Genomic DNA, 14697 nt, shown 5'->3' with positions numbered 1-14697 from the left:
ACATATCTAATTCTTTTTTTAATCCATATATACTTTTAGCCTTCACAACATCCCCTGGCAACAAGTCCTACAGATTGACTGTACATTTGTGTGAAGAAGTAGTTCCTTTTCTAAATTTCATCACTTAGCATTTTTAAAGTCAGATTGTCAGAGAACTCTACACACAATTCCTAATTCATAAACCACCTTGGCAAATCAGGACTGGCAAATGTACATTATACAGAGCTGAAGCACAGTTCAGAATAATGTGCTACCATCTACTGAAAGCTTAGCAGAGGGTTTTACTGCATGAAACTAGAAAAAAAAGATACACTGAAGAATGATTTTAGGCTCATTTATTTAATGGGCCTACAGTAAAGATGAAAATTCAAAACTTGTGATGGTTTAAATGCAAATGGCATCATAGATTTCTCCGGTATGTGGAATCACAAAGGGTTTTTATTATGCAGAGATAAATTTGATCATTAGTTCATATCATTGTGGTTCATATAAATTACAATATCATCAAGCACATTTGCTTGGAGACCTCAGTGAGCCACGCACATGTTGCATCTGATGCATTTTTACACGAAAAAGGAGCAGGAGCAGAATTCCCCCCACATACAACATCTGGGTTTGGCCCTAGATTGCTAAAGGTAGATTCATATTTCATGTCCTGTTATTCAGCGTAACAAACTGAGGCACAATTTTGTCGAGTTTTATTGGTTTCTCTCTCCAGTTCTGCCTCCCGCAATTCATATAATCTCTATTTTTTCCCCTCTCTGTCTCTCTTTATCATCTTATTGTGCAGCCCGGTCTAGTGAATAGGTCACCAGACTTGGAGCCAGGAGACCTGGGTTCTAATCACAGCGCTGACACTGTCCTGCTGTATGGCCTTGTGCCAGTCACTCACTTCACCCCTATAGTGTGCCTCTGTTTTCCTTCCTGCCCTCTGTCTGTCTTCTTTGTTTAGATTTGTAAGCACTTTGGGACTGAGATTTTCTCTTATGCATATTCACAGTGCTCAGCACAAAGACGCTTTTGGTCTCAGTTGGGGCCTCTAGATTCTACTATAATACATTAGTCAAAAATATTATTTTGTAACAAAATGTTGAACCTTACAACTGAGCATTCCCAACCTATGAATTGTGCTCTCCTACTCTGTGATGTAAAGTCCTAAATACTCATACAGGTGTAGGTGGTAATAATTAAACATACATACTTTCAGGGTAACAGCCGTGTTAGTCTGTATTCGCAAAAAGAAAAGGAGTACAAATTGGTTAGTCTCTAAGGTGCCACAAGTACTCATAAACCCGACTGTTTTATAATCCATATGCCTGTGGTGTCATGCTCTGAATCTTAAGAGAATGAATTTTTGGTACTGAGAAAGTATCTGTGTTAAGAGGCTGTTCATAGAGGGAACTGGACTGCCTACGGTTAGAAATGGGATAAGGAGATTTTCATCTCTAGATTGCCAGGTGGAGTCCAGTTCCCAATCACAAAAGCCACCATTGTGTTTCACATCTTTTATCTGCACTCTCAGCAGAGAAGTCAAGGAATTAATGGAGCACTGGACTCCCTTTTCCCCCCTAGAAGGGGTCCCTTCACGTCAGGATTGAGGCACAATGGCAGGGCAGGACTAGGAAAGCTTCCACTGCTGCTTCCCATGCTGTAGCTATTCTGTGATGAAGAGGACTTCCTTCTCCTGGGCTATCAATGCAGCAGTTATCACAAGCCCCATAACTCTCATTAAAAATAAACAGGCTTCTAAAACATTATAAGGCCTTGCTGTGGAATACAAGCCATGTGCCATATTTGTCCACATTCCATTAAGCTCACTTTCTGTTTTCAGCTGGGGGTCAAAAGAGGAAGTGCTGAAATACAGAGGAGGAAGGTGGTGTTGCCCAAAGTAATGCACATTGGAAAACATAATCCCAACTATGCATGCAAAGTGATGGGGTCTAAATTAGCTGCTATCATTCAAGAAAGGGATCTTGGGGTCATCGTGGCTAGTTCTCCAAAAATATCTGCTCAATGTGCAGCAGCAGTTAAAAAAAAAGTTCACAGAATCTTAGCAACCATTAGGAAAGGGATAGATAAGACAGAAAATAACATAATGCTACTATATAAATCCATGGGATGCCTACACCTTGAATACTGTGTGCAGTTCTGGTCGTCTCATCTCAAATAAGGTATATTAGAACTGGAAAAAGTACAGAGAAGGGCAACAAAAATGATCAGGGGTATGGAACAACTTCTATATAAGACAAGATTAAAAAGACTGGGACTGTTCATTTTAGGAAAGAGATGACTAAGGGGAGATATGTTCGAGGTCTATAAAATCCTGAATGTTGTGGAGAAAAAGTGTTATTTATCCCTTCACATCACTTGGGGTCACCCAATGAAATTAATAGGTCACAGGTTTAAAACAAACATAAGGAAGTACTTCTTCACACAATGTACAATCAATCTAGGGAAATCGTTGCCAGAGGAGATGTTGTGAAGGCCAAAAGTATAATTGGGTTAAAAAAAGAATTAGAGAAGTTCATGGAGGATAGGTCCATTAATGGCTATTAGCCAAGATGGTCAGGGACACAAACCCTGCTAAACCTCTAACTGCCAGAAACTGTGACTGGATGACAGGGGAATAGATCAATTGATAAATTGCCCTGTTCTGTTCACTCCATCTGAATCATCTGGCACTGGCCATTGTCAGAAGACAGGATCCTGGGGTAGGTGGACCCACTGGTCTGACTCAGTGTGACCATTCTTACATTTTTAAGAGTCTAGGGTTCTGGTTTTAGATTGCATGCTCTTTGGGGAAAGTGACTCTCTCTCTCTTTTTGTTGGGAAACGGATCTTGCACATTTTGGGTGCTAATCGAATCTATACCATCAGCATCATCATTAATCCTCCTGGCATGAGGAGAAGTCGGAAGTTCTAGGAACCAAGAAAACTGCCTGTCCTGAGACATCAAGCCAGACATTGGAGACTAGAAATGTTTTAAGGAATAGTTGTTTGGTTGCTTGACTGAACCAAATGTCTCAACTTTTAGAGTGGAAATGGTTTCAAGTCCCATCATTGGGATCCAGGTCAGAACTTCCCCAAAGTTAGGAGATATTTGGATCTGGCATTTTGATTCAGGCATGTTTCAACTTCAGAGGTGTAGCCACTGCCAGTATGGTACCTGTATAGTCACTGTCGGTAGAAGAAGCGGGAGACTATATGGTCTTCTACCAACCTTCTAAATCCCCATGAAATTCTGTCTCCATAAGGAGCTCTAAATATTATAGCTAGGTTTGGTATAGCTCCATCAGAAAGGAAGGTCAAATACAGCACAATGTGTAAGTAAGGAAATCTTCAGGAGGAAAAGTGAACAGTTTGGTGCATTCACTTGAGTTTCTGTCTAGCTTCTCATCACAGCACTATGCCAGGGCTTTTGCAAGGAAATGAAATGCTAAATTAGCCTTTAGTAGCCTTATTATGTAACAGTACATTGTAGCATATGGAATGGAGTAACAGCATCTATTGCACGTGTAATGTTATTGCTAGTGACTCACTCATACTCTAAATACAGTCATGGTGTAGATGGCTCTGCTTCCTTTAGTCAATTATTTCATCTAATGTAACATGCTATTGTCTCGACTGCTTATATGTATGCTTTAACCCTCGGTTAATTAGCTAGTCCAGAATATGGTAGCATCTGCCCACCCTTTGGAAATTTCAAATGTTTCCAGTGATTCCCGCCAATCCTCCTGCATGGTTTCAGTGCTCTTTTTTTCTTTCTCTCTCCCCATAGCTGTGCAGTCTATGCATACCCTAAATGACCAGCTCTCGCATTTTATCGTGAACAAGTCAAAAATGCTGGATGAGGACAAAGATGCTTTCTTGCCCAGTGAAAAAGAGTCTCTGAAAAATTCCATGATGCTGATGAGACACCTCTTAATGGATGCACAGGTATGAAATCAATAAGCTTGTATCTATTAAGACACCCGGGAGTGCACATTGCACAGATCCAAAGGCTGCGCTTCATTTATATGGCAGGTTTAAGCTATGAAAAAAATGTCAGTCCCCTACGTTTGTTTGACACTGACTTAGACCACTGAAATTCACAGCCATGGAAAGGACATATTGGTTCAGAGACTATTGGGATTGTAATGGGCCAGCATGTTGGATTTAGGATTGGAAATTACTTTAAAATCACAGAAGAAAATGGAGTAATTTACCTGTCAATGGTAATCTAGCATTTCTTCTATGAAAGTGAAAATCAGTTTGCTATTGAACATCTGTGCTGAATGCCAGTTTAAGGGTGGCAGGCACATAACATAATTGCTTGGTTTAGCTATGCTCCAGACTGTGACTTGCACATGAACTCATGACTTTTCAGATGTTTCATTGCAACTTTTCACCTTAGAACATAAGAATTTCTCAGAAAGTCTGTGCACAGTAAATATATCCCAGGGTAATTCCCTCTAAATATAAGAAACTTCTGAAAATATTCAATATATTTTTAAACTCCCTTTGAAGTTTTACAAATATATCTTCAAATGAAAAAGGCATCCGATGTTGGATGGCTCTTTGAAAACACAACAGTCTCCCTTCCCTTTTGTCTAAGCCCTAAATTCTGGATCTGCTACCAAGAAGGCCTCTGATTGTTCATAACATTTGTGCATTTTATCTTCACCTTTGATGTGTACAGGATACTCAGCATTTATATAGCGTGGGCGATGTAGGCACCCCAAGTTATGCCAGTCCTTTCATTCCTGTTCACCACATCCTCTGTTCAGACTGACAATGACTAACTTCGCTCAGCTGTGCCAGTCGGTGACTGCCAGTAACAGAAATGAAAGGAGTATTCTGGGCCTGCGACGCTCCATTTGAAACCCCTAACAAGAAAAGGAAACTCAGAACTGTTTGCAAAATAAAAGAGGAGGAAATTATTCCGGCACAGATTAGCTGCATTGTGTGCAAAATCCTCTCAGCCGGGGCTTTTCCTCATCACTATTCCACGGCTAACCCTGTATTGCCAGTGGGAATACCTACATGGATTGCTGCAGATAGTGTACAAACATGATTACCCAAACCTCAGTTAACCAAATTGTTCACTTACTCCAGCGCACTCTGTGGACCCGTTTCCTGTGACTTGCTTTTACAAGTACTTAAATGGGAAACGTAAATAGAAAAAACTACTCTTTTCATGTATTACTCCCATAGCCTTTCACTTGGAACCTGGTGGTTATCTGAGCAAACACATCTCTCTCTCTGTTAAAGCCCTTTGGTCTTAATTAGTTTAGCTAATCGAGCTTTCGTTATACAGAAAAGATGGGCTGGAAATCTCTGGTAGCAATAATGCGCCTATTTTAGTGCTGAATACATTTCTATGTAGAGTTGGGCCTACGCATTCAGATGTGCGCCACATACGCCCCCATGGCTTTAGTATGCTCCATCCTTGGAGTAAAGGGAGGAGGGAATGGCAAAAAAGTCAGAACCATTCCCAAGCTGCAAAAGTCCTCCTTCGCCATCCAACAAGCATCTCCAACTCAGCCAGTATTGGATCCCTCCGAGCTGTGTGGGTTATGGATGATCTGCTTGAGGGCCTTCACATCTAACTTTGTGCAGGACTCCACAAAATGTGCCCGTGGCTCTGTTTCTGTGACCGAAGTAGTGTTGTGGAGGAGAGGACAAATTTTACTAAGGATTGGAACTGCAGGGAACTTTTGTGCAGAACCAGACACACAGCAAGGACTCCATTCTGGGAGTCCTAACATAAAGCATGTGGAGAACAGTGGACAAGTTACATGCCTTCATTTTAGCCCTTCAAAGATAGATTTAGTTTCACAGCTGCGATTGTTCAGAAATACCTGCTGTTAATGAGGCACCAGCAGAAACTGCAGCCCCCAGAATGCCATGTGGGACTGGGAAACTCCACCTTTTGCTAGAAGAAGGGTTCTTACTGGGGAGGGTCAGAAAGGAGCATGCTCACTGAGTTCTCAGTTTGTTAACAAGGGATGAAGCTGTATTTGGGACTCTTTTTCTTGAGGGTTCAGTACTCAAATGCAATATCGCACCCCTTTGGCAAAGGCACTTCCACTTTATGCCTCAGACTCCTTACCTTAACTTATGCAAATATCACTTAGAAGCCAAACTAGGAGGCAAGAGAAATGAAAGACACTAAGGGTTACATTTTGCCATTCAGTTGCACAAATGTAGCTCCCATTGCAGTTAAAAGTAGTGTCAGTGGTAGCCAGGTATGGACATCCAAGAACAGATAGGAGCTCTCATGACATCTGCATATTGCAGATAAAATAAATATATAGAGACCAAAAAAGAAGAAGAAAGGACCTGCTGATAAGCCGCTTTTATAGAAACTTCTTTTGAGCACCTGAGAATTGGTTTATTGCCTATCATTTGCCCTGAATGCATATTAATGCTGCCTATGATACTCTGCCCGATTAAGGAAACACTAATAACAATGGGGAAAATGTCAAGAGCATTTGTGTCCTCATAATGCATCTGGAACACTTCCCAGGCAGTACTGGACATTGTTTGCCTTGGATTTTAAAGTTGGAAGGATGACAAAATGGGAGGTGGTAATGATGATTAAAAGGATGGAACAGGCGAGGTGACAACTTCAGATACTTAAAAACCAACAACCACCCTGCGGGGAATCAAAAATCATGATGTTGGCAGCGAACTACATAAATAGGAACATCACCTCCAGTATGTGCATATCAGATATGGAGTAAACACAAGTGCAGGGTGCCCTGTAGTCCTCATTACCTGGGAGGGGAAAAAAATCACCAATGTAATTATTTCCATTTCTTTGATGAGATCTCCTTTTCCTTCCGTATTGGTATTATTTCTTTATACTATAACGGGGCTGGGAAGCCCCAGAGGCCCATTGTGCTAGGCACTGCACAAATAGTAAGAGACAGTCCCTGCCCTGAAGAACCCACCATGTAAACAGACAAATAAAAGGGTGGGAAAAGTAACTATTTTCATCCATATTGTAGAGATGGAAAACAGCCAGGATGAGAGGAAGCCTGATCCAACAGCTTGGTTACTAACCTGGGACTTGAGACCGGGGTTCAATTCCCTGCTCCAGCACCGACTTCCTCTGTGACCTTGGGCAAGTCACTTAGTGTCTCTGTGCCTCAGTTCCCCACTAGTAAAATAGTGCTGTCCTCGCGAGGATAAATACATTCAAGATTGTGAGATGCTCAGATGCAAGAGTAATGTGGGCCAAGTAAGTACCATCTGTGCCCCACGAACAACAATGTAGGTGAAATGGGACTACGCTCTGGAGTGAACTCACACATGAAAATGATAAAAGACAAAAACACTATGTGGTCTGTGAGGGAACACTTTTCACAGAGCAGTCCCTCTATATCTGACCTCTCATCCTCAAAGGAACCCTGCACAACACTTCTAAAAGAAGAGCCTGGGAGCTTAAATTCATAACTTTGCTAGACACTAAAAATGATGGACTGAATCAAGAGGCTGGATTTAGAGTTTATTACAACAGTCTATGACCCATTAACTGCCTCCCCCAGCTTCTTTTTCTCCTTTCCCCGCTATGACTGGAGAAGTGTTAATGGACCAGCTTACCTTGAATGGTTTCTTGAAACATGTGTTAATGACTTAGGCTAAACAATCTGTTCCACCTGGTATTTAGCGGTGACACTCTGAGTAGATCTCCCAGACCTGAAGAAGAGCTCTTTGTAAGCACGAAAGGTTGTGGGCTACTCTACCCCGGCCACACTGAAGTGCCGCCGCAGCACTTTAACATGGCTTGTGCAGTCATGGCAGAGCGCTGGGAGAGAGATCTTCCAGCGCTCTAAAAACACCACCTCCATGAGAGGTGTAGCTACCGGCGCGGGGCGCTGTCTACGCTGGTGCTTTACAGCGCTGAAATTTGCTGCCCTCAGGGGTGTGTTTTTTTATACCCCCCCCCCCGAGGGAGAAGTCGCAACGCTTTAAAATGCCAGTATAGACAAGCCCTAAGCCTCTCACCACCAGAAGTTGCTCCAATAAAAGATAATTACCTCACCCACCTTCCGTCTCTAATATCTTGGAACCAACATGGCTACAACAACACTGCATCCATAGATAGAGACGGGGGGCTTGCCTACACTGGCACTTTGCAGCGCAGCCACTTTCTCGCGTAGGGGGGTAAAAAACCAGTTCTCTCCCAGCGCTCTGCTGCGACTACACAAGCCACATTAAAGCACTGTCACAGCAGTGCTTTGACGTTGCCAGTGTGGACTAGCCCTAAGGATAACATTTTCAAAAGCCACTTAGACATCCAGGACTTAGCCTGAGAGATTTAGGAGCTTAACATTTTCAAAGCACCTAAGTGACTTGCACAGTGTCAGAGCTAGGAATTGAACCCTGATCTCTTGAATTCGAGTGTAGCATTGTAACCACAAGGTCATTGTCTCCCTATTTGGCCTTCAAGCTGGTCTTTCTTAGGCTTGCTCTTTTTTTTTTTTTTTTTTTGGTTCTCTCAGGAGCATTTTACTTGTACATTCAGTTTAATGTTGGTCCCTTCCTTCTCAAAGTCTCATGCCCTTTCATCCTAACTCTCTTGGCATGGGCCTGCCTGTTGTCTGGCAGGTAATTCAAGGAGAGAACATCCAGCCTGAACTTTTGGAGGCCATTAGCTGGGCAATTAACCTACCTGTACTGAGTGATTTTTCAGCTTCTCACAACAGTGGGCAGTGGGGATTCCTCAGTTCCATGAGACTATTAAAAACAGCATGATTTAAACACAGACCTTGGTTGTTTAAAGCTTGCAGAGCTTCAGTTGCAGGTGAATTTTCTCAGAACTTAGATTCCTAGCTAATTCGGGAACTGTGATTTCAGACCACATCAGGCAGTGGAGAGATGTGGTCCAAGCCTAGAACTGGGATCTTCTGAATTCTAAGCCTGTCTTTTCTTAATTCTATGGCTTTAGCTAAATCACATAACTTCTCTATGCCTTAAATTTATGTACCTACTTGGTGGGTTTTGAGATCAGTTCGCTAGGCATTGAATTTATGCATACTAACAGGCATTTCTTCTTCTTCTTAGCTGACAATCTAAAGAGTGAAAGGAAATAGCATTGCCCTCCATTTCCAGATGTGAAACCAAGGCACAGAGAGACAAAGTGACTTGCCCAAGGTCACACAGGGATTTTATGGCAGAGCCAGGCACTAAATCCAAATATCCTGAGTCGTAGTCCAGTGGCTTCCCTGCAAGACCATTTTTTATTCCTCCCTTTGGGGGGGGGGACTCTGAAAAATACTGTTTCTTTCCCTGCCAGTTTTAAACATTTACATTTAACCATCACTGATACTCCTGCCCCAGTCTTTGCAATACTGGAGTACAAGCAAATAATACTTTCTTACTTTCCTTCCTTGCATCATTGTATTAGTTACCATGTCAGCATTGCTGCAAGACTAGAATTTGCTAGTTAAATTGCACTCCTTTATCTGGATTATTGGCAATAGCAGAGGGCAAAAAGGATCATTCATAAATTGTAGATTGCTTGCTTTCTTGTTTGCATACTTTCTTTCCCTTCTAATAGCTTATCTTACAGAATGCTGACAATTTTTCTTTCTTCTCCTTAAAATGTAAGTTGACTATAGACTAGTGCTTGTGAAATATACCAGATTGATAGCACTGGAGGTGGAGTTCCCTAGTCATCCAAAGAAGAGCAGATTCAACACAGGCCAAAGCATTGCTTGCTTCCTCAGACTGCTGTGCTAATGTGCATTAACTGGAGCTCAGCAACATTTTTCAGCCAAAACTTTTTCAGTGACACATGCAGGTTTGTCGACTTTGAAAAGTTTTGCGAATTCATGTCAGTTTTGCTGAATTGTTCATTTAAGAAAAAAATCGGTTTCGTACTGACATTTTCAAAACAAAACATTTGTTTTTCAGTTTGAAACAACTTTATGTTTCAATGTTTCTTTTAATTTTACTTCTTAAAATTAAAATAAGTTTTAAAGTACTTGAAATTAAAATGAAACACTTCATTTCAGGTTGAAAGAAATATTATATTCTGAAACAAATTATTTTTACTTTTTGATTTGCTGGAAAATTTCATTTTCAGCCTGACCCAAAATATTTTTTTTTTTGACCTTTGGAAACTGCCAACGAACTTAAAATTTAGTTTTTTGCTCAGCTCTGAACCCTTAACCCTGTTTGAAAAGCCCCACCTCTCAAGGTGAAAGGATAATTTATTCTAAGTCTGCATCCTTGTCCTCTCTGTTGAATCTTCCTGCCGTGGGCCAATTGATAGGATGGGTTTTATTAATCCACTGAAAACTGGAATAAGACCAGATGGCAATAGCTATTGATTTATTGGGATTAGAACCAACGACCTACAGCTGAAAAGGGTTATATGGTTCTCATGGGTGACTTTAATTTTCCTGATATCTGCTGGGAGAGCAATACAGCGGTGCATAGACAATCCAGGAAGTTTTTGGAAAGCGTAGGGGACAATTTCCTGGTGCAAGTGCTAGAGGAGCCAACTGGCGGGGGGGGGGGGAGCTTTTCTTGACCTGCTGCTCACAAACCGGGAAGAATTAGTGGGGGAAGCAAAAGTGGATGGGAATCTGGGAGGCAGTGACCATGAGTTGGTTGAGTTCAGGATCCTGACACAGGGAAGAAAGGTAAGCAGCAGGATACAGACCCTGGACTTCAGGAAAGCAGACTTCGACTCCCTCAGGGAACGGATGGGTAGGATCCCCTGGGGGACTAACATGAAAGGGAAAGGAGTCCAGGAGAGCTGGCTGTATTTCAAGGAATCCCTGTTGAGGTTACAGGGACAAACCATCCCAATGAGTCAAAAGAATAGTAAATATGGCAGGCGACCAGCTTGGCTTAATGGTGAAATCCTAGCGGATCTTAAACATAAAAAAGAAGCTTACAAGAAGTGGAAGGTTGGACATATGACCAGGGAAGAGTATAAAAATATTGCTCGGGCATGTAGGAATGAAATCAGGAGGGCCAAATCGCACCTGGAGCTGCAGCTAGCAAGAGATGTCAAGAGTAACAAGAAGGGTTTCTTCAGGTATGTTGGCAACAAGAAGAAAGCCAAGGAAAGTGTGGGCCCCTTACTGAATGAAGGAGGCAACCTAATGACAGAGGATGTGGAAAAAGCGAATGTACTCAATGTTTTTTTTGCCTCTGTCTTCACTAACAAGGTCAGCTCCAGACTGCTGTGCTGGGCATCACAGCATGGGGAGTAGATGGCCAGCCCTCAGTGGAGAAAGAGGTGGTTAGGGACTATTTAGAAAAGCTGGACGTGCACAAGTCCATGGGGCCGGACGCATTGCGTCTGAGAGTGCTAAAGGAATTGGCGGCTGTGATTGCAGAGCCACTGGCCATTATCTTTGAAAACTCGTGGCGAACGGGGGAAGTCCCAGATGACTGGAAAAAAGCTAATGTAGTGCCAATCTTTAAAAAAGGGAAGAAGGAGGATCCTGGGAACTACAGGCCAGTCAGCCTCACCTCAGTCCCCGGAAAAATCATGGAGCAGGTCCTCAAGGAATCTATCCTGAAGCACTTACATGAGAGGAAAGTGATCAGGAACAGTCAGCATGGATTCACCAAGGGAAGGTCATGCCTGACTAATCTAATCGCCTTCTATGATGAGATTACTGGTTCTGTGGATGAAGGGAAAGCAGTGGATGTATTGTTTCTTGACTTTAGCAAAGCTTTTGACACGGTCTCCCACAGTATTCTTGTCAGCAAGTTAAAGAAGTATGGGCTGGATGAATGCACTATAAGGTGGGTAGAAAGTTGGCTAGATTGTCGGGCTCAACGGGTAGTGATCAATGGCTCCATGTCTAGTTGGCAGCCGGTGTCAAGTGGAGTGCCCCAGGGGTCGGTCCTGGGGCCGGTTTTGTTCAATATCTTCATAAATGATCTGGAGGATGGTGTGTATTGCACTCTCAGCAAATTTGCGGATGATACTAAACTAAGAGGAATGGTAGATATGCTGAAGGGCAGGGATAGGATACAGAGGGACCTAGACAAATTGGAGGATTGGGGCCAAAAGAAATTTGATGAGGTTCAATAAGGTTAAGTGCAGGGTCCTGCACTTAGGACGGAAGAACCCAATGCACCGCTACAGACTAGGGACCGAATGGCTAGGCAGCAGTTCTGCGGAAAAGGACCTAGGGGTGACAGTGGACGAGAAGCTGGATATGAGTCAGCAGTGTGCCCTTGTTGCCAAGAAGGCCAATGGCATTTTGGGATGTATAAGTAGGGGCATAGCCAGCAGATCGAGGGACGTGATCGTTCCCCTCTATTCGATATTGGTGAGGCCTCATCTGGAGTACTGTGTCCAGTTTTGGGCCCCAGACTACAAGAAGGATGTGGATAAATTGGAGAGAGTCCAGCGAAGGGCAACAAAAATGATTAGGGGTCTAGAACACATGACTTATGAGGAGAGGCTGAGGGAGCTGGGATTGTTTAGTCTGCAGAAGAGAAGAATGAGGGGGGATTTGATAGCTGCTTTCAACTACCTGAAAGGGGGTTCCAAAGAGGATGGCTCTAGACTGTTCTCAATGGTAGCAGATGACAGAACAAGGAGTAATGGTCTCAAGTTGCAGTGGGGGAGATTTAGGTTGGATATTAGGAAAAACTTTTTCACCAGGAGGGTGGTGAAACACTGGAATGCATTACCTAGGGAGGTGGTAGAATCTCCTTCCTTAGATTTAATTGGGGATTGGTCCTGCTTTGAGCAGGGGGTTGGACTAGATGACCTCCTGAGGTCCCTTCCAACCCTGATATTCTATGATTCTATGATTCTATATCCCAGTCCCAGTACCCTAGTACCAAACATCCAGAGAGGCATGTTTACAAGCACCAGTGATAAGAATGGAAATCCCCATCAATCCCATGGAGCAACTATGAGAAGAAGAGATCAAACACACTCTACTTCCCTTCCTTCCATCCTCCCAGCAAGAAGCTGCTGGGCCAAGGATCAGAGCAGACCCTTCTTCACAGCAATTCAGGAAGTAGAGGTGTGACTGCCTTGTGAATCTCTGCAGTTCAGTTGTTCTCTAGAGGCCTGATTCAAAGCCCACTGAAGTCAATGGGAATATTTCCATTTATCTCAGTGGGCTTTGGATCAGCTCCTGTCTCTCTGAGTCTAAGTATCATCTGTCCTATAGTAATATAATATATTCATTTGTTTGGGCCATTCCAAGGCTGTATGAAAGGTGATTTCAAACGTAAGGGACATGACTGCTGGTATTCTGTTGTTATCAGATAGTTATTTCTAATGTACGTGTCACCTCAAATTTTATTTATATATGAGATATAAATTAATAAATACCTCCCATACTCTAGCTTCATAAGTAAGTCAACGGCCCCAGAAAATATGGCTGGCTGTAGCTGCAACCTAGTATCCAATCAGCTGCCGGGTCTCCTAAAGCTAAACCTAGCTCAGTCAAGCCTTGTGGGGAACGCTTCTTGGGCCTGAGAAATTGCAGTCAGATGAAGGCTATGTATAAAAGACAAAAATCCACCTGGCACTTTATTTAATTGGGCTTACAGGAAATAATGGGAAGCAGTTATCAATCTTCATAAAGGGAAATGCACAATAGCCACAGTGCATCAAAGGACATTCTGCCTCATTCTGTTAGCATTCAGAAACCAGCCTCCTCAAAATGCAGTGCCTTTTTACTCATTCAGGCCACAGGAAGGAGAATCTAACAATGGGTACCACTGAGCAGCAGCAGCTGGAATGTACTCAGGCTGGCGACGTAGGCACCCACAAGTAACTGGTGAGAAGACTTAATGTGGACGATCGGCATCCAGGTTAGCCTCACCCAGGTGTGAGCAGCCGCACTGCAAAACCCTTCCTGGGTTACTGTGTCCTCACTGGGGTAGCTGTCACCCATGTGAGGGTCGCTAGGACATCTGGGAGAACATCCCCTGGTTCTTTGTGCTGTAATAAGTTGAGCCGCTCTGATTGTTTCCCAATGAATTGTGGATGAACTTGTCTGTCCTTCTGAGTACATAGGGAGAATTGTAGGAAGGCAGTGGAGGATTATTAGCACTTGAGTGGTTTACTCTGCATCCTCACTGCAAAGTGACTGGCTTATGCCCATGTGAAAACCCCACTCAGACTTTAGCCTAGAGCTCAAGCTGGGCCAGCTAGCATCTGGTTGAAAGCACCAAACTTGGGTCAGAGGCTTGTGTGTGTGAATGGGAGAGGGGGTTAGGGACAACATCCAAGTACAAGCCCAGATGAATTCTACAGTGAAGACATACCCTCACTGCCCTTTAGGTTTTTTTATTCTTTAGTTCAGGAGTACAGGCTCCTGCTTTTAGGTCAAGAGGTTCCAGGTTCAATCCCTGCAGGCAACTCATCTAGCCGGATTGTCACATTGGGATCTGTCTCTTCGTAACTTGTCCATTGCCCCCACTTCACCCCAGCACAACCTCATCCCCACCTACCTGATGCATTGTGAGCTGCAGCGTTAAACTTTGCACAAATGTTTCCCAAATTGCATTGTGTTGAGAGGGACTCCAAGGGGACCTTAGAGCCTAACTAATCAAAATTAGGGCCAAACCAGCAAGAATAAGAAAGCACGCTACATACAAGAGGAGATACTTGCAATGCCAAGTGGCAGCAGGGAAGGGAAGAGAAGGATGCTTTGCATTGCTTTTCTGCTCACTGTTTCCTGCAGCAAGAGGGAAGCTCTCGCAGAAAAA

At 43.2% G+C, this 14697-nt stretch overlaps 1 protein-coding gene across 1 annotated transcript in view; it reads left to right on the top strand.

Moving 5' to 3' along the window:
* Positions 1-14697, top strand: part of KAZN (kazrin, periplakin interacting protein) — a 736353-nt gene that overhangs the window by 145218 nt on the left and 576438 nt on the right. Inside the window, exon 4 of the mRNA XM_073317160.2 lies at positions 3779-3936. Coding sequence (XP_073173261.1) covers positions 3779-3936 — 158 coding nt within the window. The remainder of the gene's footprint in view (positions 1-3778; positions 3937-14697) is intronic.

This window comes from Lepidochelys kempii, chromosome 18, assembly GCF_965140285.1.
Source record: "Lepidochelys kempii isolate rLepKem1 chromosome 18, rLepKem1.hap1, whole genome shotgun sequence".
In the NCBI taxonomy this organism is placed as follows: domain Eukaryota; kingdom Metazoa; phylum Chordata; order Testudines; family Cheloniidae; genus Lepidochelys; species Lepidochelys kempii.
This window is presented reverse-complemented; position numbering and strand designations above follow the sequence as displayed.